General features: G+C 39.3%; 1 protein-coding gene across 1 annotated transcript; it reads left to right on the top strand.

The window, feature by feature from the left end:
• Positions 1-406: 406 nt before the first annotated feature.
• On the top strand, positions 407-23,014 carry C9 (complement C9). Its single transcript, XM_069775872.1, has 12 exons — positions 407-518; positions 6,697-6,814; positions 7,469-7,616; positions 8,996-9,143; positions 10,806-10,944; positions 12,154-12,372; positions 14,781-15,021; positions 16,412-16,540; positions 18,588-18,766; positions 19,694-19,922; positions 20,757-20,936; positions 22,849-23,014. Exons 1-11 carry the CDS (start codon positions 433-435, stop codon positions 20,915-20,917), a joined length of 1,797 nt encoding a protein of 598 aa, XP_069631973.1. The 5' UTR covers positions 407-432; the 3' UTR covers positions 20,918-20,936; positions 22,849-23,014.
• Positions 23,015-23,314: the final 300 nt, after the last annotated feature.

Below are 23,314 nucleotides of genomic sequence, written 5' to 3'. Positions count from 1 at the left end.
TCTTGGGACTTTATTCCAAAGATGGATTCCAAAGATGTTAGATGCTGAAATTGCTCTTGTAAACAGCTCTGCTTTAGGAACTACTTGTTCCTCACATGAGTCACTGCTATGACTGCTTTTTACTAGGCAGTTAACTGTTCCCTAATTAAATAGAAAATGTTTTCCCGATATTTAAAAGGTACTAGTAAACAAAAATGGTTTGTTTTTAATCTTGAAACTACTTTACACTATTTCCAAGTCTCCATGCAGGAAAAAGTGGAATTTTCTGCAAAGTGGACTTTAGAGCATTTACCATAAGGCAGTTTTGGCCAGTAATTGGCACTGTTTTGTGACCACTGCTTTTTGTTTGTTCTCTTGGTAATAAATAACAAAAGGAACAAATAAAGAAATTACAAATTCAGTCACGGCAATTCTTGTCTATTCAGCTACAAAATGAGAAGCATGCATGTTGTCCTGCAGCTTATACCCATACTATGCAATTTAGAGGTGGCTGCCTCACTTTGGGGGGAAAGCAGAAGGTAAGTGTTCTTTGTCTTCAGAAATCTACTCTGTTTTGTTTCTCCATCACAGAGCATAAACCTCCAATGCAGATATTTCTAATGGTAGCTTGCTCAGATACCCAATGAAAAAGGAAACTACTTTTTGCTGTATTTCAAGGAGTCAAATAGAAATGGTTTATTGATTTATTTTGGATGTACATGGCACAATAAAAGTGACTGATGGCAACTGAAGCTGTGTTCTTGCAGGGAGATGGAGCTCAGGCAATTGTTTTCTACTGCACACTGAGTGAGAAAATATAATCTAATCTCAATCTGTTTCTTTCTGAAGATGCACAATCATGCTGACAGTACTTCTATTCCTATTTCATGTCTCCTAGACTGCCTATTTCTAGTTCTTTGGAAATATAGCCTTTGTTTTTTCACTGTAGGTATCACAAGAAGGAGAACTAAAGGCTTAGTCCTTGTAAAAGTGAAAATAACTGAAGAGCTACACTAGCAGAAATAGAGCTGCCTAGTCTGTGTGTCATTTATGAGAATGGTCAGTGCAAAGTGGTGAAAGTGTAAGTCTTATAATAGATATATGTACATTAAGAATAAATTGGGGTCAGTCTGCTTCAAGACTAAAATTGCAGTATGTGAAGCATTTTGTGATGACACGTGAATACTATCTGATCAACAAAGTATTGCCTCTTGCACATGTGTCTAGGCCTGAGAGTGGCTGCTCCTGTTATTGCTTGAAATACCTGCACAGACTTTGAAGAGCAGCCTTCAAAGCTAGAAAGGTTGCTGCTTCCCTCTCTTATGTTTTGATGGTTATTATTATTTTGGCATTCAGATCCTATCAAAGCACAGGTTTGATATCTTCTGGCTCAACTGTTTCTAACTGAATATATGATTATTACAGATAGTTCATAGCAGGCAATGTGGGCCAGCAGCTTGACTTCACGTCATACCAAAGACTGTGCAGCTCCATGATGGTGCTAGCAACTACAGTTGGCAGAATTATGCCCTCATGTGATGCTATCATGTCTCTAAATTCAAGAGAGCCATGCCTTCTCTCTTGGTCAGTGTTAACTGTCAAACCAAGACTTTTTCTTAAGGCATCAGTTTTGTAACTGATGAACCAAACAGCTCTGTGTTTTGAAGTATAGATCAACAACAAATCACCTAAGCTGTGTGGCTTGAGGGTGTACAGAGTGTATTGTGCAATCCAAGACAAGGTGCAAGAAATTTTGTGTACTGATAGTGAAATGGTTTTTCCTTTCCAAAGACCACTCTTCTGTCCCTCAAGCCTCCCCAATAATGGATAGCAGAGAAGGTATTTCGATTGTTCTTGCCCCACCTGCCACCTCCAGTGACATTCTTTATGAACTGCTTTTATCTCCTCTCCTATTTAAATTGCGTGACTTAATATCTCCTGTTTCAGCATGGTTTTTCAGTAACCCTTTCTCCCTGTGTTTAATGTGGAGGTTACAGGCTTGCCAATTTTCCTAATATCTTTGTTTTTTCTAAACAGTGATGTTGAATAAAATGCTCGTTCCATATGTGTTCCTTTGAATTTCCACATCAGTCTGGATAGTGGATGCATTGCTGGTGTTTCAGCGTTCATGAGACTCGTTTGCAATGAGCTTTTTCTGATTTTTTTTCCTTCTCTAACTTCAAATAAATCTAAAACCCTAAAGCTAGATCTGCAGCAAATCATGTGAACCTTGTACACTAACCTGGAGGGGGATCATGCGTGTGTGTACATCACTGAATGAATATTCTTGCAGGAGTTGCTCAGTTGGGATTATGTGAAAACCTGTGCTACTTGAAAGGCAGCTCAAAGACTACCATCAACTCTGGTTTGCAGACAGTTGATGGCAAGATTTCCGTTTGCATTGAAACGTTAATCTCGGCCTCTTCTGCCTGGGATTTTTATTTTAGACTCAAAATAATTACTTATAGGAACCTTTGGGAGACTCTTTAGGATCTGTACTAGCTTGAGTCTGATAGCTCCTTTAGATATTCCTCCTAGACACTGCTTTTCATGGTTCATTCTTACTTCGTGCAAGGGATTTTGGCTGCATTTTCAAGGTAATTTAGAAGTTTAGAAATGCATTTCAATGTAAACTTCTACAGTACCTAAATACATGATAATTGCTAGGAATAACATATCCATCCGCCTTTAGAAATCCTATTAGGTGCCTCCATATATCTTTAAGGTCTGTTGTCTAAGGGTTCCCACTCCTATTATCTTTAAGGACAACCTGTCAGTCTTCAACCCAAGATGCCAGAATAGATGTTGTTACCCAGAGGTTTACAGTCCTACATCAGTAAGGAGATGGAAAGGTCATGTTTCCAGATAAAGGAAGGAACAAGCTGATCCTCATCCATTTGCAAGACCAGTCAGTTTTGATTTCTTCCCTCTGTTCATGTTACTGTTATGCTGAGTAGTGGAAAAATATTTAATAGAATACTGTACAGCAACTTTTCAAAGCATTGCCTGCTTATTATGAAGTTACAGTAAATTGTGGTGTTGATGGAGTATTTGTAAGATGAGCTAATTACAGGTGAAGTAATTGTCTTTGGAGAGGCTAGACGGCTACATCAAACTTCAAATACATTACAACTTTGCAGAATTTCATAGAACTGTAGAATACATTGAAAAATCTAGGTTGGAAGGGACCTCTGGAGATCTTGTACAATGTTCTGTTCAAAGCAGAGCCTTAGACTAGGTTATCCAGGGCTCCTGTCAGTCAGTCTTGAATATTTCCAGTGAGGCACATTTTACCATTTCCATAGGTAATGTATTACAATGTTTAATTTTTCTCATGGTAGAGTTTGGGGGGGGGGGGTCGTGTTTTGTTTTGGGTTTTGTTTGTTGGGTTTTTTTAATATTCAGATTGTATTTCCCCTGAAGCAATTTCTGCTTGGTGCCTCCATCTTCTATATAACTACCTTCTAGGACTTAGCCTTTTCTGTAGAAGTTTGTAAGAGATGCTGTATACTTCTTTTTCTTTCTTATTTTTTAGTTATAAACCTTAATATAGCACAGGGCAAGTGTGACTGCAGTGCAACTTAAACTGGATTTGTAATTTCAAAAAACTGTATTAGTTCCCAGGCTGAAGTATAATTCTGATGTATGTAAGCACACATGCTTAGCCAATAGTTGAAATATACCTTGAAGAGCGTTTCGGGATCTGTAAACCTCAGCAGCACTGGAGAAAGAAAGCTGGCCCCTAAGTGGGCATATGAAAGTAGAAGAAAAGGCTCAAATTAAAAGTAACATGATTAATCTAATCACAGTCTTTCTGGGTCAGAGCAAAGAGACAGCTGATCCATTACCCTGTTCCTGATAGTGATCATTAAAGCTGGCTCAGGGAAAAGTGTGAGAACAAGGCAGGTATTCAATGCCATCTCCCAAGTTCCCAGTGGTTTCAGTTGCCAACCAGTGGGTTATTGATTTAGGTGCTCAGAGTGCACCAAAGAATTAGTGAAAGGGAATTCTGCATAAAATGGACTTTTCACAAGGTTGGATCTGCATCGTCTATGAGGTATCCAAATTCCTGGTGCCAGGCACACAACAAGACTTCACACTTCCCTGCCAGCTAAGAGTTTGGGAGGTCCCCGTTGTATGGAGAGAATTCTTGATTCTCTATCTTATTTCTGCTGTCCATAGATATTGGGCATATTTGTGCTTTTTGCTGTTTCCTTCTTTTCAGAATCCCACCTGTTAAAAGCAAGATCCTCAGCCAAGGATCCATTCACTGCAGGCCCTACCTTGAAGTCAGGAGAATTCTGGGAAGAGAGTTGTTTGGGAGTAGCAGGCAAGACGGTGGGAGTGCATGATGCAGATACTTCCATCAGCAGTGGTGCGTGTTTACTGCTGGTGTGTGTGACAGGGGAAAGTCTGAGGCATCAGAGCCAGTCAGGGTCAGATGAGTATATAAAAGGTTGCACAACAACGCTGTGATCCCTGAGCTGTTTAAGATTCAATAACTGGAAAGAGACACAGGTCAATTTAGGGTCTCTCGTAACAACTTACTGTGTATGTAACCTGAACATACAACAAATATCACCAGAAAGCTGAACCAACTCCAAACTGCAGATTTCTCAATCTTGTGGAATCAGGTTACATCTGTTTGGACTCCTGAAATATTTGTACAAGGGAATGGGGTCAAAGGGTGGAGGGCAAGGCCCTGCCTCCAATGAAAGCCCATACATCACGCTGCAGGAGCTGCAGATCTGCTGTTGTGACCCAGGCTGGACAGACCAGGGAGGGGTTCTGGTGAATTCAGAACTTCCTCAGGCTAAATTAAGGTGAAATGACACCAAATGATCAGTTAAAACATTTTATTCACAGCAGAAGCAAACTGAACTTGGAAGGCGTTAACAGCAGGTGGCGGGGATTCTCTTAACAGGAATTGGCATGGAGCAACCTCAGTGACCCGTGTAACCTGTGATAACCATATACGTCAATTCAGGGAAGAAGGAGATCCCTCCCGTTGGGTCACGAGCTTCAGAGCAGACCCCCTTGCTTTCTAGACTCCTCCTCAGAGAAGGGCCCAGGGGCGGCTGGATCCACTCCTAGTTCCAGACTTGGTCAGCGGTTTATGTCTTGAAACGGATGAGGTGTAGGGATTGTGGAAAAGGAGAAAGAGAGAGTGAGGCAGAGAGAGGAAAAGGAGAGAAAGAGTTCACCAGTCCTGGGTCTAGCATTGGTCCAGTCAGCCTGGAGGTCCAGTTCCAGTGGGCGTATGTGTGGCAGGCTTCAGTTTGTGTCCTTTTATCATCTCCTTGCCCCTCCTTCAGGTGGGCACTCAAACTCATTCAGCTAATTAGGTGTCGTGCATGATTTGTGCTTTCAGAACCTTTAGGAGATGGGCCGGTGGGCTTGGGGGTTATTTAGGGAGGAACTTCTCCTTCCCTGCAGATATGACCACTGTTTGATCTTTGGCCATGCATGGTGAGCTGCCCCGCTCAGGACCTCAGAACAGGGAGCTGCGCACCATCCAGCCTGCCCTCCCCATCCTGTTGCTGATGTCCTGTGCTGATCTGTGCTGATCTGCTTATTTTCACCTGTGGTTCCTTGCTAGGCAGTGTTCCTTGTTATGCAGAGTTTGTTAAGCAGAACTTGCCCCACCACAATGTTTGAGACATTAAGTCTTTCAGTCTCTTACATGTGCCAACTAGCTGGGCTCAGCAAAGAAGGTCCCATTGTAGAGCAGAGGCAATAGCATTAACCTGGAGAGGTGCAGAGAGAGAATTGCTTCGTGGTGGATGAATACTCAGCATGTAAGGCCAAAATGTAATAAATTACGGAGAGCAAACCAGGCAAGTCAGACTTCAATGCTCCTCCATTCCTTTGCTTTCCAGCATTCTTACCTGTGAAGACAAGGTCACCAGTAAGCTATTGGCCTTGGTTTTTAAAATTAACAAGTCATCCTACGGTGCATCAGTTTTTAATGTTGAACTGTGGGTGCTTTAAAGAAACTCAATTTCTATGAAGTGATGGCATTTCACTTACTGAGAGCCAGGAGTTTCATATATTTAAAACTTGGCACCAAAATGAAGAGTCACTTTAGAAAATATAGACCTAACTGGCAAAGTATTCAACTTGGCAAGCTGAAGAATACTTAGATAGCTAAACACTTGCCTGTTTTTTCCAACTATATAAGTTAGCCTATTGGCAAATAGTACCTTTATTTATGAGCCTTCTTTCAACTCAGGAAAGCATTTAAACTTTTATCTAGAATTAAGGGCAATCCAATTAAAGTTAATAAGCTGAAAAATCACAAAGATGTACTAAAGTGCTACGTCTACTTGAGATGTGCTGCTTTGTCTTCAGCTTTAAATGTGGGGAACACAGCCACTGTCTGAATAGGGGAACTGCAGATGTTTTCTGTGTATTATTGTTTGATCCTCCAATAACATGACCCGCCAAAAAAGCAGGAGTACACACAAAGATCTAAAAAGGGGGAAAAGAGCTGGCTTATTAAGTCTTCAAAGTTTTTTTAATGTAATTTTAAACCACCAAAGGATTTAAGATTAGGTAACTCTTTATACATCTAACTACCAAGTACTGCTGTGAAAATGAAGCAGAAAGTGGCTTGAAGATGCTTCCAAAATCCAAAATTGGTCTATGCTTAAACACAAACTGACATGTGATTTTAGTGTACTGCCCAGGACTGTACTGGATTGTTTTGTTTCACAGCTCTTCAGAAAAAGCTTTCCACAGGGGAACAAGGGAACTGAATGCTCCATCTCCAATAGATTGTAAGCTGAGCAGCTGGAATGCATGGGGGCCCTGTGACCCCTGCACCTATCAAAGGGTAAGCTACAGTTGGAAGTCTTTGGTCCAAAGCCACAACCAAAGGGATATCATCTGTCTGCTTTTTGGTTATGGGACAATATCAGATTGCAACTCTTAATATTGTATGTTCATGATTTGATCATTTCAGATCTGATGCCATAAGAGTAAGAGGAGACTACACCCAGATGACCAAAACTGGTCAAGTGTTCTCATTCAAAATGTTTCGTTGATAGAAATTATCTATTTTGGCCATGTGGATGTTTCTATTAAGAACATTATTTTTCAACACATTTTCCCTTCTTAAATAAAAAGCAATTTTTTTTTCAAAAGCAGATTTTTATTTTCTTAGGGGAGTTCTTCTTATGAGACTTCAAAAAAATGAAAGATTTGAAAGCATACAAGATATATATGAAGCATTTCCTCTCTGGATTGAAAATAGTGAAATAAACTACATAGTGAAAAATAAGCGTCTCTACATACTTGCTAAGACATTATTATTAATTCAGTGTTCCTGTACACTTTTATACCATGAGCTGTGCCTATGCATTTTCAACAAAAAATTTCACCAAATATGCTTCATCTTGAAAAGTTCTAAGCTAAGCTGGAAATCCTTCAGTTCTGGTAGTTCTCTTTTCTCTCTAAACAATGTTAATAGTGTTATTTATCCTTCAAGTTTCGCTCTAGACGCATTGAAAGATTCGGACAGTTTGATGGAAGACCATGCCTGGAGACCTTAGGAGATACACAAAGCTGTAAAACCAGCCAAGTCTGTCCTGAAGAACCAGAACAAGGCTGTGGTACTGACTTTGAATGCAATTCTGGTAGGTTTTGGTTTTGTGCCATAGCGAGTTATGCAGTAACTCAGGAAACCACATTTACTTAGTTCTGTGAAGTTAAATCAGTTTCCATTGAAGACAAAATACATACACAAAAAGAGAGATACGCTTCAGTGCTTTTCTAGTTGGGGATCATTTCCTGAAGCAGCGCCTTATTGCTAGGGTTTAAAGAGTCCCCAGTGTGTAGACAGGTGGTTGCAAAGCCACAACGCCAAAACTACAGCATGAGCAATGCTTGAGAATGGGTACATTCTTCTCATCTCCCATTACAATTTACATCTAGTTTAAATTCTTCTCCTGTAATTTCTACTCCACGGTTAAAAGTTGACCATACTATGAGTGTCCTTTCTCCTAGCATAACTGCTCCACCTGCTACAGAATCACTGTGTTATGAAAAATCATTGCATAAAACTGGGACAGAAGGAATTTTAACAAAAAGGATAGGGAGTTTTACTGACCGAAGTGGTACGTATGATAGATGCTAGCTGGAGACCAGAATGCCTCTAGATCCAAAGTAAGATGTAAATTTGTAAAGTGATACGTGCATGGCATATGAATGAACGTAATGTTCAAGATTCATCGTAAATCAAAATAAAATAGGAAAATTTAATGGTAATAAAACTAGTCAAAACAGAAAAGGAAAGATGGTAAGTGAATTTTGAGTCCCAAGCCATTGTCAGTATTGTCTTTATCTCTGATACTGTGATGTGCAAGTAGAGAAAGAAAAATTAGAAAGTATGTGTTTAACTACTAGTTCACAGCCACTGTGTGGCACTTACAGATGAGGCAGTTGATACCAACAAGCGTTGTTTTATTATGCTAAGGCTAAATTTACCCAAAAATTTTAACTCCTGTAGTAAAAAATCAGTCTTTGTAAAACCTGTAATACGCAACCTCAGGAGAATTACTACTTCACTGTTGCTTTAGAACACAAATCGCTATAGTTTTGGACACTAGAGTGTCCAAATAATATAGTCCATTGGCAACAATTTAAACAATTTAGAAATAATTTTTTGTTGATACTGAATTAATATTTTCCTGTATTTTCTTAATACAAGTTTAAAAAAACCCAACACTAATAATCAAAGGTTAATACAGAAAAAATCATAGGGAGTAACAAATTTCTGCAAATGACAGTAGTTCTCCTGTCGCTTACTTTCCTTAGCCATCCTAGTAAACTCATAAATAAATATAGTAGTGTTGGGTTTTTTCATTTGAAAGAGGCAAGGTGTAGGACATGAATTGTTCCTGGCAATAATAGAACTATAAGAAGAGGAAGATCTCAATAAAGAGTAGCTGGGCATGTTATTTAAAGTCCATATTGGAAAAAAAAGCATTCATTCAATGTTTTATTCTTTGATTAGGTCGATGTATAAAGCAACGACTTGTGTGTAATGCAGACAATGACTGTGGAGACTTTTCTGATGAAGATAACTGTGAATCCAACCCACGATCACCATGCCATAACCATGATATTGATGTGTCTGAAATTGGCAGGACCGCAGGGCAAGGGTATGTAATGAATGAAAAAGTACTACTGGGCCTTGTGAAGAGTCTAGGACTGTCTCCAAAGCCAGCTGAAAGCACTGGGTCAAACTGACTTTCCCAAAAGTGGAATCTGAATTGTGTTCACATTTGTATTCAGAAATGCTATGTAGCTTTTGGAAGAACACCTAACTACTGTTTTATTTTGTATACTTGCAGAGGATAAAATATTTCTACAGACAGTATAAATCAATTATTACGTGAATGAATTACATGAATATACTTAAAATATTTATAATTTAAATCTAAAGCTTATAGATATGTTTCAAGCGATATTTCATAACGAATCAGTCATTCCCAATTACTAACTTGCCTGTCTAAAAGGGAGAAAACATATCTTGATTATTTATACAATGGGATGACTTACTGCAACACTCTGCCTGCAGCTTTTTTCCAGTATTGCATTCTCCACTTCCCAGATCTTCATTGCTCACAGGAGTTTTCCTCATTAATCTAAGTCAAAAATTAACCTTTCTGTTCTCATGCCCTGCTGGATTTCTTTCTTTTCAAACAAGAATAAAGTGTGACACATTGTTTATCTACAAATCGAGTTAGAAGGCAGCTATCCAAACTGGACAAATGAAAATAAAAGTATACTAGAGCACCACCTTGTGTTTAAATGAAAAGGATGCATCCTTTTCATTTAATTTTGATAATAGTATTACTGCACAAGAGCAAAAACGCTGCTCTTGTAGCATGGGGAAGTAAGCCAGGTACTTAGGCATTTTTAGAAGTAGCTTCTTTATTATTTCTATTATAATCCATTACTAAAATCTTCCATGAAAAAATGTACAGATGTGCAGTAGTGATGCTGGTAATTTTGATGAATTGATAACCACTTCTGCACTGAGATAGGTATATGGACATGTATCAGACATAAATATTGGAAATACTGAAAAAAAATTCAAATCTTTGAAACAGACACAGGAAGGCAAAAAAAAGGATATATAATCCTCCAAGGAGCAGTTACTTTTCAAAGTATCTCTTGTACATTTGTACATAAATGCATAGAGATATGCAGCCGATATGCCAGCTTTTCTGGATTTGTAGTGGTTCAGATTTCCTCTCCTCTGCTCCAGGGAATTCTATTACTCCACCAGGTCACACCCTGGTAGAAAAGACAATGCTAGGAGTAGCTGTATATTCCTTCTACAGATTTGAGGGATCTGGTATACACTTGATACCAAAGTTCCTACCAGCGAACAAACTAATATAAGATATGAAAAAAAAAAAAGGTTAAAAGTAGCTGTAGAGTTGTCCCCTTCAAACCTATAAGGAATGCTTCCTCACAGATACATCGGTCAAGAAGAAATGGTTTTTACACCCTTTTATTACTAAAGTTCTCACTGTGTTTGATGTTTAATATCTACTTTTATTTGTTTATTTCTCATGCGTGGCCCTTAAAGTGCTTTACAAAAGAGGTATGGTTATCTCCCTTACACAAATAAGAAGACCACAAGAGATGAGGCATGCTTATGCTGCTGTGGATGAAGCAAGATTGGGTTCCACAGTTATAATCTCCATCTCTTACAGAATCTGTCTTTTCCAGTCATAACATCATTGTCTACAGGCTATGGGTGCTGACACCTCCTTTCCTGAAGTGTAACATCTCCTGTATTTCTCTTGTAGAATCAATATTCTAGGGATGCAGCCAATGGCCAGCCCATTTGACAATGACTTTTTCAATGGTCTTTGTGAAAGGGTGCGTGATGGAAACACACGGGCATACTACCGCAAGCCATGGAACGTGGGTGTTCTCAATTACGATGTAAGTCTAAGTCCTTCTGTATGAACTAGGATGTGTTTAACTGAATGAGGAATCCTGACATCCTCCTGGAAGACTCTGCATATCTCTTGAGTCAGGCAGCAGCAGTTTTTTAGCATCAAGGTTTTGATAAAGTCCAGAGGGAAACAGGCTATATTATCATTTGCTTTAGCAGTTAAGCTCAGTTGTGCCAGATAAATTCCCACATGTTCATTGCTGCACCCATGCCCAGTAAATGAAACTGTCTTTCTGGAATGTTTACAATGTAAGTGGATGAGATAAACAGGAGAAGTACAGAAAGGAGTATGATACCTAACTTTTACTGGGTAGAACAGCAATCAAGCTACTTTTTCAAGGACACACAAAAGACACTGATAAAAAGGCAGTAATAATATTATGGTACTCTCGTCCTGCTTGGGCTTTCTAATAAGTGATGACCTTCTCTGTCCCACTGGAAAAAAAAATCTTATAGGCTTTTGAGATTCAGTCTATGACTTCCAGTGAGGTATGAACACCAAAAATGTTGATGATCTTAGAAACATCAATGTCAGATGCCTTTCAGAAATCAAAGCAGTATTTTGCTTACCAAATGCTTTGCCTATCACTGTAAGTAGGAACTCCATAGAACAATGACAATTTAAACCAGATCCTGCCCAAAATGAGTATATCTGACCCAGACATCATTGTTCATTTTTTATTTTGATGCATAACCATTTCCAGTTACTAGAACTCTTATGTTCTGTTAAAGTATACAAAAATAAACAACGCTGAAATAAGTATTCTGAATTAGCTATTGCCTGCGATAAGAAAAGAAAGCAAAATCATAATTTTGATTCATTTCAGATGTCAGAACCTATTAGCAAATCTTGTTTGCATTCTAGGAAGGATATGGAGACTACTGCTCCTTACATGTAAAGGAACTGTTAACACACATACATAAATTACTTTGAAAATGTTACATGCTAAGATTTAACACTCACTGAAGTATTGACTCTGAAGTTTTCTGTTTAGTTTTGAATGACTGAGCTGATCCAGATGAGGTGGTTTGGGGAAGGGGTGGTATTTCCACTCATTTTCTTTTAAAAGAAAAAAGAGCTGTAAGAAAATGTATTGCTACGCTATGTAAAACATACCACTTTAAAGTGCTTTGTAGATTTTTCTATTAATGCCTGTTTTGTTTTCTCATACAACCTTTTCATTATCCTTTCTAAGACAAAAGCAGACAAAACCTTCACATCTGTGTTCTACCACGACCGTGTAAAAATGTTACGGGAAGTTTATATAGAAAAACAAAAACACTTTAATGCTGACCTGTCTCTGAAATACAGACCTACTGAAGGAAGTAACAAAACCGGTTTAGAACAAAAGTTCAAGTATCACTATAGCAAGAATTCAAGTTTAAGCTCTATCCTGAAAAGCTCCACAGAAAGGGTAAGTTTAATCAAGCTAAAGAGTTTAATGTAACTATTTTACAAACAGTAGAATTTACACAGTATTAGAATAACACAATATTAATCTTTCTCAGTATTTGAGTTGCCTGCTGCTTTTCTGCAATTTATGCATGAAAAAAGAAATACTGGTAATACTAGGGTTAAGATTTCAGATGTGGCCAAAGAGTAACCAAATGTAGATTCATTTTCCCACTGTTTATCCTTGAATAGCAACCACCCTCATCTTCAACATGGGCTTGATTGTGAGAAAGAGCCAAATATCTCTAATCTTATCTTGATTAGAGAGCAGCTCTGATCTAGTGCAGTGTGGGCAAATTAGGTCAAGTCCTGGGATAGAAATTGCCACTGAGCAGGCCCATGCTAGGTAAAGACAAAATAAACGTGTAGAATAATAACTGAAAGGTCAGATCTCAGCCATTCAGGTATATCTGTAGTAATAAACTACCCTGGGCTAAGAGGCATGGGCATTAGCACTGGCACACAATAATCCATAGTTTTACTAGCACACTGCCATGATTTTGGTATGTGTGAGCTCTCATGTTCTCATAAGCAATGCCTATCCTGTGGTCACCTGCAGCATGTTTGAAGGGAATGTTCCCAGTAGGCAGTCTGGAGAAAGCAAGCCTATTTTGGAAATGCACACAAGCCGTACCTCTCTACCTGTCCTTTGAGACAGAGGAAAGGCCCTATCCCATTTTATTTACTAGTAAAGAAGTAGCCTTAACATCTAATGAGGTCAAAGAGAGACCACAAAAAATGATACTAGACATGCTAGACACTGTGGCCTAATCCAGCAGCTGGGTGCTAGTGGAATTAACCACCCAGGTCAAACACCCTTTTCCACCGTATACACCGAAGTCTGTGATCGTGACATGCCGTCATGTACAAGGTACATCAATTCCATATTGCTGAAATGCACCACATGCAAAGAAGAATATATCTGCCTCAACTAATTAAATCTTTCAAGTTTCTTGTCAGCCTTGTTGTCCAGGACCCCTTCAGAGCTCTGGAGATCAAATTGATATAAAGGAAAACTAAGATAACTTTTATAACTGATTAATTAAAATAATGCTGAAGAGAAAGGTCTGTACTATGAAGAGAAGCTGACATACAGCACTGACTTTGTATTGGTATGAGTTTTCTTGGGATGGAAAAGGACTATTTAAATCTCAAAACGTTCATCTCCACAGACCTGAAAGATCAAGTTCTGTAGCTCAGGGTGCCTTACAGGTTGCTCATAGTCTAGTGGCTTGTGATAGGAGTTTTGGCTTCAAATTCTTGCTTGGAAATCAGTTCAGAAAATGAGTTGTGATCTGTCACTGGTAGAGGTCTATCACCGTAAACTCACATTGCTGCAGTGGCAGTCCCTGGTCGAGAACCCTCCAGGGCTCATCTGCAAGTTAAAGCCAGGAGAAGCCCAGAGGGTAAGGGATTTTGTACATGCTGGATGGTAGGAATATTTCCACCTACAAAAATTTCTTCACAGAAATTTAGATGCCTGAAGATTTCTGCCAGTCCTAAGCAGCATCCTAGTCAGCAGTTTAAGATTCTTTAAATAGTGCCAACTAGCACGATGGTCAGTTGCAAAATCCCTTTTACGTACCTCCTATTAGGCACTACTGTTAAGGGAGTCACATAAGTACTGCAGATAATAATGGGGTTTGGAAGGCATGTGTTTGCTCAGAGTCTTAAGTGCAACTATTTCACAAGATGTCATGTGTTACGGGCAGCAGCTAGGTCCTAGATTAGATTATGATATAAAACCATCTGCAGTGTAATTTATGAAAATATCAGTCACTAAATCTAGAGTTAGTATGTCTGTATGGGTCAAAAGCCTCAAAGGAAATTTTTCCTAATTAATTTTCATTTTACAATGTTATTTTGGTTTTTTTCTTTTTAATTGGAGCTGTGCTGTTCCTCCTGACAGTCTAATAACAGAGAAGTGATCCAATAAAAGAGAGAACTTAGTTCTGCTCTGACTATAAACAAAGACAAAACTCCAGCTGACCTCAGTGGGCAGCTTCTGTTATCTAGCAAACCATATGGAATTACTTTTCAATGTTAGGGAAGTCAGAGAGGCACTTTCAGTAGATATTGTACTTAAAGAGAAGACCTTGTTGTCAAATAGATCACAAAGGGCTTGCTGAAATTAGTAAGGGGAGAGTTCTGCAAAACTGAAAGAACTGAAATTACCTAAATCTCTTGCAACTTCCTCAGTTTAAATTGGAGAACTTTCAATTTGAACAAGTTTGTCCCTGTTCCAAAATGCTATATTGAATGCCATGTTTAATGGTGCTGTGTTTCCCTGTAAGCAAAATAGAACAGATTTTCCTGCTGTGCTTCATACCAGAATGGCACTTTCATCTGCTTTCTTCCCCCTGCATTTAGAACCAAACCTTTCTGCATGTAAAAGGAAAGATTCAGCTGGGAAGATTCCAAATGAGGAGTCGTGATGTCCGTCTCACAGATAGTTTCCTTGATGATCTAAACTTGCTGCCTGCTGAATATGATAAGGGGGAATATTTCAAATTCCTAGAAGATTATGGAACCCACTATGCAGTCTCTGGAACTGTAGGAGGAAAATATGAACTTGTGTACGTGCTGGATAATTACGCTATGTCTCGAATAGGTATGCATTCTGTTGGCCTTGCTGTGTTATGCAGATTATCACCAAGTCTCCAGTCATGCAAAGAGAAGTATGAGGATAGATTTGTGTGTATGGAGCACTACTGAGAACAGCACATTTCAGGGTGTGCCGCTTGTGGCACACCAGTGACATTACAGAATTGCATGAGTTCAACGGAGATGAGAGTCAGTCTTTGTAACTTCCAGAATTATTTGAAGTCTGTATTTTAAGTCTGTAACTAAGAAAAAAAATCTTAAACAAACCTCTTCAGAATGCTAGCAATACTAATTAGTGTGACATGATTCACAAGAGATCCTCAATGCCTAGAAAATCTGCCTAAACCTTAAATCAAATTTGCTAGTTGGTACCTTCTTGGAGTACAATCGCTCTACAAGTATGGTAGTGGCAAAAAATAAGGAATAAATTGAAGAACTTCCTAGAAATCACACAGTGCACTTGAGTGTGTTGAAACTGTTTTTATAGATTTTAACATTCACCCTGGAATTTTCCTTGCCCTGGTTAAAATAGGAAAGTAGCAATTTAATCCTCCTTCATGTGCAGTTCAGATATATGTGGTTTTGTGATGGATTAAAAGTATCATTCTAGAATAAAGTTAGAAAAGGTAATTCTTATGCTGATTTTGGAGATCAGAAAATAAGTACCTGATGCATACAGCACCACCAACAATATTACAATCAGATATTCAGACTGTGCAAAGGGATATAGGGCAAAGCTGTCACTTACGTATCCCACTATTACTCTGTTCAGCACCTGGATAATGTGGTGCTGGATTTTTTTTAAGTACCAACCTTAAGCAAAATCTTTCTGAACACAAAAGTGAAGTTCCAGATTATATGTTTGAGTTTAATAAATAAAAAGTAGTGTTGGAGGCAGTAGCAGATAGAGGAGGATTAGAAATTATGTGAATAGAGCACTTGTAAGAGATTAGTGGCCTTAATTAACTTTATGGGGAAAAGGAGTGGAGAAACATGTTTGAGGCTGGGGGACAGAGACTGGGAGGATTGAACAATTTAGCACATAAAAATACCAAATGATAAGCAGCTGAGAAAGATAGAATTCCAATAGAATATACGGAAAGAGTGGTCCCTAGAGGGACATCTGCTTTTAGCTAGATCAAGGAAAACAGAAATCAGTTTTTGGAAGGTTTTGGTATTTTCCTAATTACTGTAGATCTCACCTGCCTCTGTGCAGGGGCTTCAGATACAATCATCCTCACATTCATTTTGTGGAAGAGGAAAACGCAGGAGATAAATGGGAAGAAGAAAGCCATAAACATGTCCAATAGCCCTGAAATTTATTCTCCAAGAATAATAGTATCACATTATTTATGGTCATACAATCCCTCTAATCACCTAATTATTTCCACTTCTAGGTATCACTGTAGAAGATGTGAAAAGATGCCTTGGCTACCACTTAGGTGTCAATATTGCATATGAAGACTTACATGCCGATGTTAATATTGAGGGTGGTAAATGTGAAAAGATTCATGTGAAGGACAAGTGTAAGTATATCTGTATTTTACATTACATCTTTTCCTTAAGGCAAAATACCATTTTTTTCCCTTTTTGTAATCAATATAGCTATTGCTGTTAGGGAAAGGACAAATCTGGTAGATCAGCAGAGGTGAGGCTGCCATACTTCCATGCTCCCAGACCAAGCCAGGCTGAGCATGTGTTCCCAGTAGGTGCACACACACACAAACATACTTACCTAACACATAGATACATACACACATTGCTAGTCACACAAATCGATATACACAAAAGCACAGCACTCAGGCAAACACAAACAGCACCAGTGGCTTCATCCTGTTCTTCTCTCCATCTGATCAGGGTGAAAGTCTGTTAGTGTGAAATATCACAGATTCACAGAGTGGTTGAGGTCGAAAGGGTCCTCTGGAGGCCATCGTGTCCAAATCCCCTGCTCAAGCAGGGTCATCTAGAGCTGATAGTCTCTGCAGGCAACACAACTGTCAGATATTTCAGCCCCTCCTCAATATACATACATAGCCAACACAGATCCCTCCAGCAGCTAACCTTAGACATTCAACTGAACCAGCAACTGGATCCTTAGTCTCCCTTGTTACTGGCACCCAGATATACAACAACCCAAGGACCACAGCTCCAGTTCCATTGCTGGTACAGACCACCTGATGCACACCAACACACACACACACTATGGATGCCTCCAGTGACTGGCCCTAGGTGCGCAGTCTACCCAGCAATTGGTCCTTGGATCCTCTTATCTCCATTTGCCCTGCACAGACACACACTCACATGCAAACAGGTGTCAGTCAACCTCAAGACCTTGTGGTTTCTCCAGTATTTGGCCTAAATACCCTGGTCACTCCAGTAGCCAACTCCTCCAGTTCTCTCACTCTAGACTCTAGAGATGTAGATATCTAGGCCAGACTAACAGCCACTTTGATACTTGGCTCCCAAGCCACTTAACCCTATTCACCTTCTAGTCTGGCTTGATATTTGCTAGTGATCATGCACTGACACATGTATACTCACTCGTTCCAGTTACTGGCACCACAAATACCAGGTCCCTATCAGCCATTTTCCAACTCTAGTTGCTGGCATACAGATCTCCATACACACATATGCACAAGGAATAGAGTCCCCTCACCCAGGAAAATAGTTAGAAATGGAATTTAATGGTAGGCCAGGACAGACTGCACTGATCAAGGACAGTATGCAGCAGACAAGCTCACTGCTCAGCCACGTTTCTATATGCAATCAGTCCCCTTTTTTGCCTTTATCCCTCTACCTTCGCATGATTGTTCCTCCCAAAGCCACCTTGATCCCCCCCTTACCTCTTCAACGGTACTCTCCTAAACACACACTAAGTATTTTAAGTTTATGCAATCCCAAAATGCCCTTCTTTGCATCCAGAGAGCCTTTCCATTGACTCATCTTGCTGTTCCTTCATCCTCAGCCCCATCCTGTAGGGCCAATAGCTCTGCTGGGACAGGCCTGGGAGGAATCAAGGCAGGGGCTTCCTTTCTCTTATTAAGCTACTTGTGTTCCCCTGCCTGTCATTGTTCCTCTCTGCTCCTTTGTGTGTCTGGAAATTACTTTTCTATCACATGACCTAAAAATTGCAAAAGGCAAGGAGAATTTACTACTGAGCACAGAAGAGGCAATTCTTTCCAGTGCTCTCTTCCTGTGTTTTAGTTATGAAGCAAAACCTCCTACTAGTCTAATTCCTGCCCTTTTCTAGTTCAGCTCATGTGAGACAGTAGCATTACTCATATTATCTTTGGCTTGTTATCAAAAAGCTACGATCTCCATGATATCTGTCATTTTGCCCTACCCCTTCTTTCCTTTCAGATATAGGGTTTTCTGATTTAAATGCAAAATAGAAGATTTCCTCCCACATAAGAGGTATGAGCAAAAAAAGATTGAATTCCACCACAATCAGTGAGTGAAGGGTTCTTCTCTCTACAGTCACTTTATAGAGATGGACTTGTGCTAAAAAGACAATTGTTCTTCAAGATGCATGGACATCCAACTTTCTTCATCTTCTCTTCTTTCTTTCTGCAGCAGAACATAAGGATGACGCTGTCATTGATGATGTTATCTCCTTCGTTGATGGAGGGACAATTGATTTTTCAGTTAAAATAAAAGAAATGTTACTGCGAGGATCCAAAATGGTTGATGTAGAGGATTACATACAGTGGGCTAAGTCTTTGGTTGATGCTCCAGTAGTGATACAGCAACGGGTAAGTACAACTTCTTCAGAGCTGTGGCTCTTACAGTTTGAAAGCTTTTGTTCTAAGATGGAGGTGAGACTGCAAGTTTATCATGAATTTGCAGATATTTTCTTCATTTTTGTCACGAATGGAGTCATGCACTTCACTCATAAGACAGAAACAACAGTGTACTTTATTGATGTAAAACAGTGAGTTAACAAAGTTCAATGGTAAATGTGACAGTGTTTAACAAGATTTGATGGCAAGGTATGTTTGAGTATTTACTGCATACAGGACAGGGTCAGAAAAAACTGTCAGGGAGACCGTCCCATTGAGTCATGAGGTTTGAAAGGACCCCCTTGCTTTCTGAACTCCTTCTCAAAGAGAGGACTCTAGGTGCAGCTGGATCCACTCCTAGTCACAGACTTGCTCAATGGTTTATGTCTAAAGGATTATACATGTGCGATCAATCGTTCATATCACTTAGCTAAGATTTCAAAGTTTAGCCTGCTATTAATCACTTACCAAGAATATGTTGCGGCAAGAAATTTCTCAACCTCAAGGAGTAACCTTGTGAGGTGTCCCTACTCAAGGGGAGATCCTGCCATGCAGCCCGCTGCTGTGCAGGAGAGCTCAATGGGCCCCAGACTGGCTGTCCACTATTTATAAAGTAAGATGATTGACTTACAGTTATATTTGCATACTGGCAAGATGTCTGGGTCACTGTTCCAAGCAGCCCTTGGCTACCATGCTGCCACCTGTCCCCCGAAATCCAGGGTAAGCTGGATGCAGCCATCACAACTTCCACTGCTGGTTATGGCTTAAGCAGGGGCAGCGGGGGGAGCACACTGCCACAACCTTGACAGTTTATTCAGATGCTTACTTGAGTGATGTGTGTATCAAAAGGATTCAGAACTTCAGGGAAGTCTGTTATGCATGGGCTTTTTTCTTCTACAGCCTTCTCCAATACATACACTTGTTCCAGTTAAGATGAGAAACGCGTATTTAAAGAAACAAAATTTGGAAAGAGCAATTGAAGACTACGTTACCGAATACAGTGTGTGCAAATGTGAACCCTGCAAAAATGGAGGCACCCTTGTGCTGGTAGATGGGGCCTGTACATGCATGTGCTCAAGCTACTTTAAGGGAATTGCTTGTCAGATTCCCAAATCTACATTAGTTAAAGGTTAGTAAATACCCCAGACAGACTAAAATGAGCATATTTTTTATTGTGAACAATATGCTGACAAAATGAGCCTTCATAAGGACAGAAAGATATCATAGTACTCCCTTATACCTACTGCTGTCAAACTTCATGGTTATATGGTGTGGAAGTTAGCGTAAGTTACTGGGTTCTTTCCATAAAGAGGGCATTCTAATTTAGAGTTCATTGTCCCACATACATTGGTGTGTCTTGGAACGATACCCCAAGTTCATGTAAGTAAATAGGAGCATTATTGAAGCATGGTGCAGTAATGGTAAACTGATTTTAGGCAAAAGCAATCTCACCACATCATAAGCTGTTTTGTCTTCAGTTTGCTGCAAAAGCACTGTGTTTGCTAACACATGATCACATTTCATAATTACTGTGCTAGCTTAATATCGGATTGGCCCACAAAGGGGAAGAAGAAGATGAATGCAGTTCCACAACATGTAAAAAATTTAGTGTGCAGTAAATTCATTCTCTGTGGCCAAGTTTCTAAAACACAGGTGCCCAAAATGGGCCTTAGAACTTGATACTCGGGCAGCTTCCAAGGGTGACAATAATGTTGAAACCTCTGGGCTCTTAAGCAGTGCTGCTGACAAGAGCAATTTCAAAAGCCAAATCTGTGTGATGGGTTGTATGCTGTAGGCTGCAGTGATCTGCAGAGTCACCACAACTGAGAAGGTAAGAATTGAATTATGGTCTACCTTGTCCACCCTCAAAAGTGCCAAGTAAAAAGCTCTAATTTATCTCTCTGTCACTGCACAGAAGACAGAGAGGTGCTGGACTAATCCTATTATGGTGTCTTAACACCAGTTGTCACTGATGGAGGCTGGAGCTGTTGGAGCGCCTGGTCCACCTGCGTCAATGGAGAAAGCACTCGAACTCGCCAGTGTAATAATCCTACACCAGAACCTGATGGCAGACCATGCCAGGGAGAAAGCATTGAAAAACGGCCCTGTGGAGAAGCAAAATAGTTATGCTGCTGAAAAACAGGTAAGCAGCCTCTCTAAGTACTAATATGTTACTGCTGTTTAGAATAAATGCTCAGCCAATATTTGGAGCATTTCAGTGACACAGTTGAAGAAGTGATGGGTAAATCCACTTGCATGTTTCATTTAAATCTGTGACTTGATACAGCTTTTAAAAACAGCTACCTTGTCACTTGAATTTGTGAATGGTGAGGTTTGTATTTGAATGTCTTGACAAGTAATGTCGTATCACAGAACTCAAGAGTAAAATGGAATTCTGGATAAGAACAGACTGAAAATCCACCTCTTAAAATCCAGATTTCATCTCCAGTCAGACTCTCCATCAAAAAAATTATGTCTTAGGGAGAGGGAAAGAGATGTATTTTGCAGAAACAAAATATAAAGTCAGTTTGGGAGTCTGAATTCTCTTACTTGATAAACAGAATGCTTAAATCCAACAAAGCTACTGTTACAGCAGTTTTGAAACTTTTAGCTTGGAAAAAAAATAGTTAAGAAAATGTCTAGCTACATGGGTTTGTCATTTTTTTTAAATTTTCAGTATAATACTGCAAAATAAAACAAAAAAATAAGCAGGATTTTGAGGATGGATGCTTTGGTCCATAAAATGGCAAGGTGGTCTCAACTTTCTTCATGTGCTGGGAACAAGAAGCTTGCATGCTGCTTGGATGTAACAGTAAGAGTTTTCAGGCCCAAGAGGAAGTGTTTGGGTTTTATGCTTAACATGTTACCGTAAGTTCCTTCTCTTCTGGGAGGCCACAAGTAGAAAAGAGGTGGCAAGATAGGGGAAGGATTTTGAATGTTTCCTCAGTGAAACACCCTGATGGTAAGTCTTGCAACATGACTTCTACCTGCACCAAAAATATGTATCAGACTTCTATTATGCCTGCTCTCAGCTTCAGTAGAGTTCAGCTACACCTAATACTCTACTTCTGAAGCACCCTGCAGAAAGCATGGCCAGCAAGACATAACAGCACCCTTGGGCCATCTAGCCCTACAGCAGGGAATTAGAAACTGCTTCGTATAGCACTGCATCTCGAGGCCATCAAAGTTACTTATTCCCTAAGTTATTCCAAAGGTGGAAGAGAGAAAATTGAGAGAAGAATATGATACAGAGCTGGAAAATTGAGAGTAATATGAGGAAGACAAGTATAAGAAATAAGGGAAATAAAATAAAACTAGCAAGTGGCAGATTCAAAACAGACTGAAGACTGGTCCTTCACACAGTGGCCATACCAAAAGTAAATACGCATTTTAAAAACCTCAACACAAATTGATGAAAGGTTCTCAAACATGTAGATAATCATGCTTGCTCAGGAAACCTCTGAAGCATCAATTTTGGCAGGACGGGAAAGTATTCTGGGCAAGTATTTCTATGCGTTTCCCTACTGATGGACATTCTTTAGGTTGGTGCTATTGTCCTCTTGTTAAAAACAGAGTATCAAGTTAGCCTTTGCTTGATCCAGTGAAGTTGGTCTTATTTTATAAAAAATCTCATAAACAGCTTAATTTTATTCGTGCACTGACACAAATTTATCGTTGACATGTCTCTATTCAGCCATGACAGCAAATGCCATGATGATGATTCATCATACATACATATTCAGATATGTTTCCTCTGCTATGGCATAGTAAAAGCTCTGTTAAAAAAATTAACCTAACTTTGGCTCCTGATACCTCAGACATGTTGAGTCTCACTTTTCCAGCAGGAGTCAGATATTTAAGTCTTCTGAAAATCACAGTATGTGTTTTGATTCATTCTTCATTAGAATTATTTTACATTACAGTCATACTTGAGACACATTGAAACCATGTTCTTGGTGAGCCGTAAGAGTACTATTTCACTTAAATTTTGAAAAATGTATAAGTTGTAGCTACTACCTTCTATCAGTTCTTCACTATTTTTTCTCCTTTTTTAGAAGACAATAATGGATTCCAAACCGATTCTACAAATCACAGTTTCTACTGGCCATCCGGCTATCCAAGAGCAATGGAATGCCATGACTTAAAAGCACCTGCAGCTTAAATGATTGCTAATCAAAACAAAGTAATACACCAATAAACATCTTAACAGAGATGAGCTGATGCAGTGGGTGTGGTCCATCTTTTATTTGTCTTTGGCCTTCATTATAGTATGCATTATCTATCTTTGTTAGTCAACGTGTAATGGTATCCCCTTGACAATGTTTTTTTCATAATTCTTTGTAGTATATTTTCAAACCGATTATCAAGAATTCAAATCCAGCATGATTATCAGAATAATGTATACAACTTCAGCTGATTGATGGTATATTATTAGTAAAGAACCTGGGAGAGTCATTATCTTCAGCAAAATGCCCTCATGGATTTATTTCCAACCCCACATCTTACATCTAATTCATGCCC

This window comes from Haliaeetus albicilla, chromosome Z, assembly GCF_947461875.1.
Source record: "Haliaeetus albicilla chromosome Z, bHalAlb1.1, whole genome shotgun sequence".
Lineage (NCBI taxonomy): Eukaryota > Metazoa > Chordata > Aves > Accipitriformes > Accipitridae > Haliaeetus > Haliaeetus albicilla.
This window is presented reverse-complemented; position numbering and strand designations above follow the sequence as displayed.

Coding starts and splice junctions, on each gene's coding strand:
- C9 (XM_069775872.1), top strand. CDS start 433: ATGAGAAGCATGCATGTTGTCCTGCAGCTTATACCCATACTATGCAAT. Junction 519..6,696: donor CTTTGGGGGGAAAGCAGAAG/GTAAGTGTTCTT, acceptor TTTGTTTCACAG/CTCTTCAGAAAAAGCTTTCC. Junction 18,767..19,693: donor CAGTAGTGATACAGCAACGG/GTAAGTACAACT, acceptor TTTCTTCTACAG/CCTTCTCCAATACATACACT.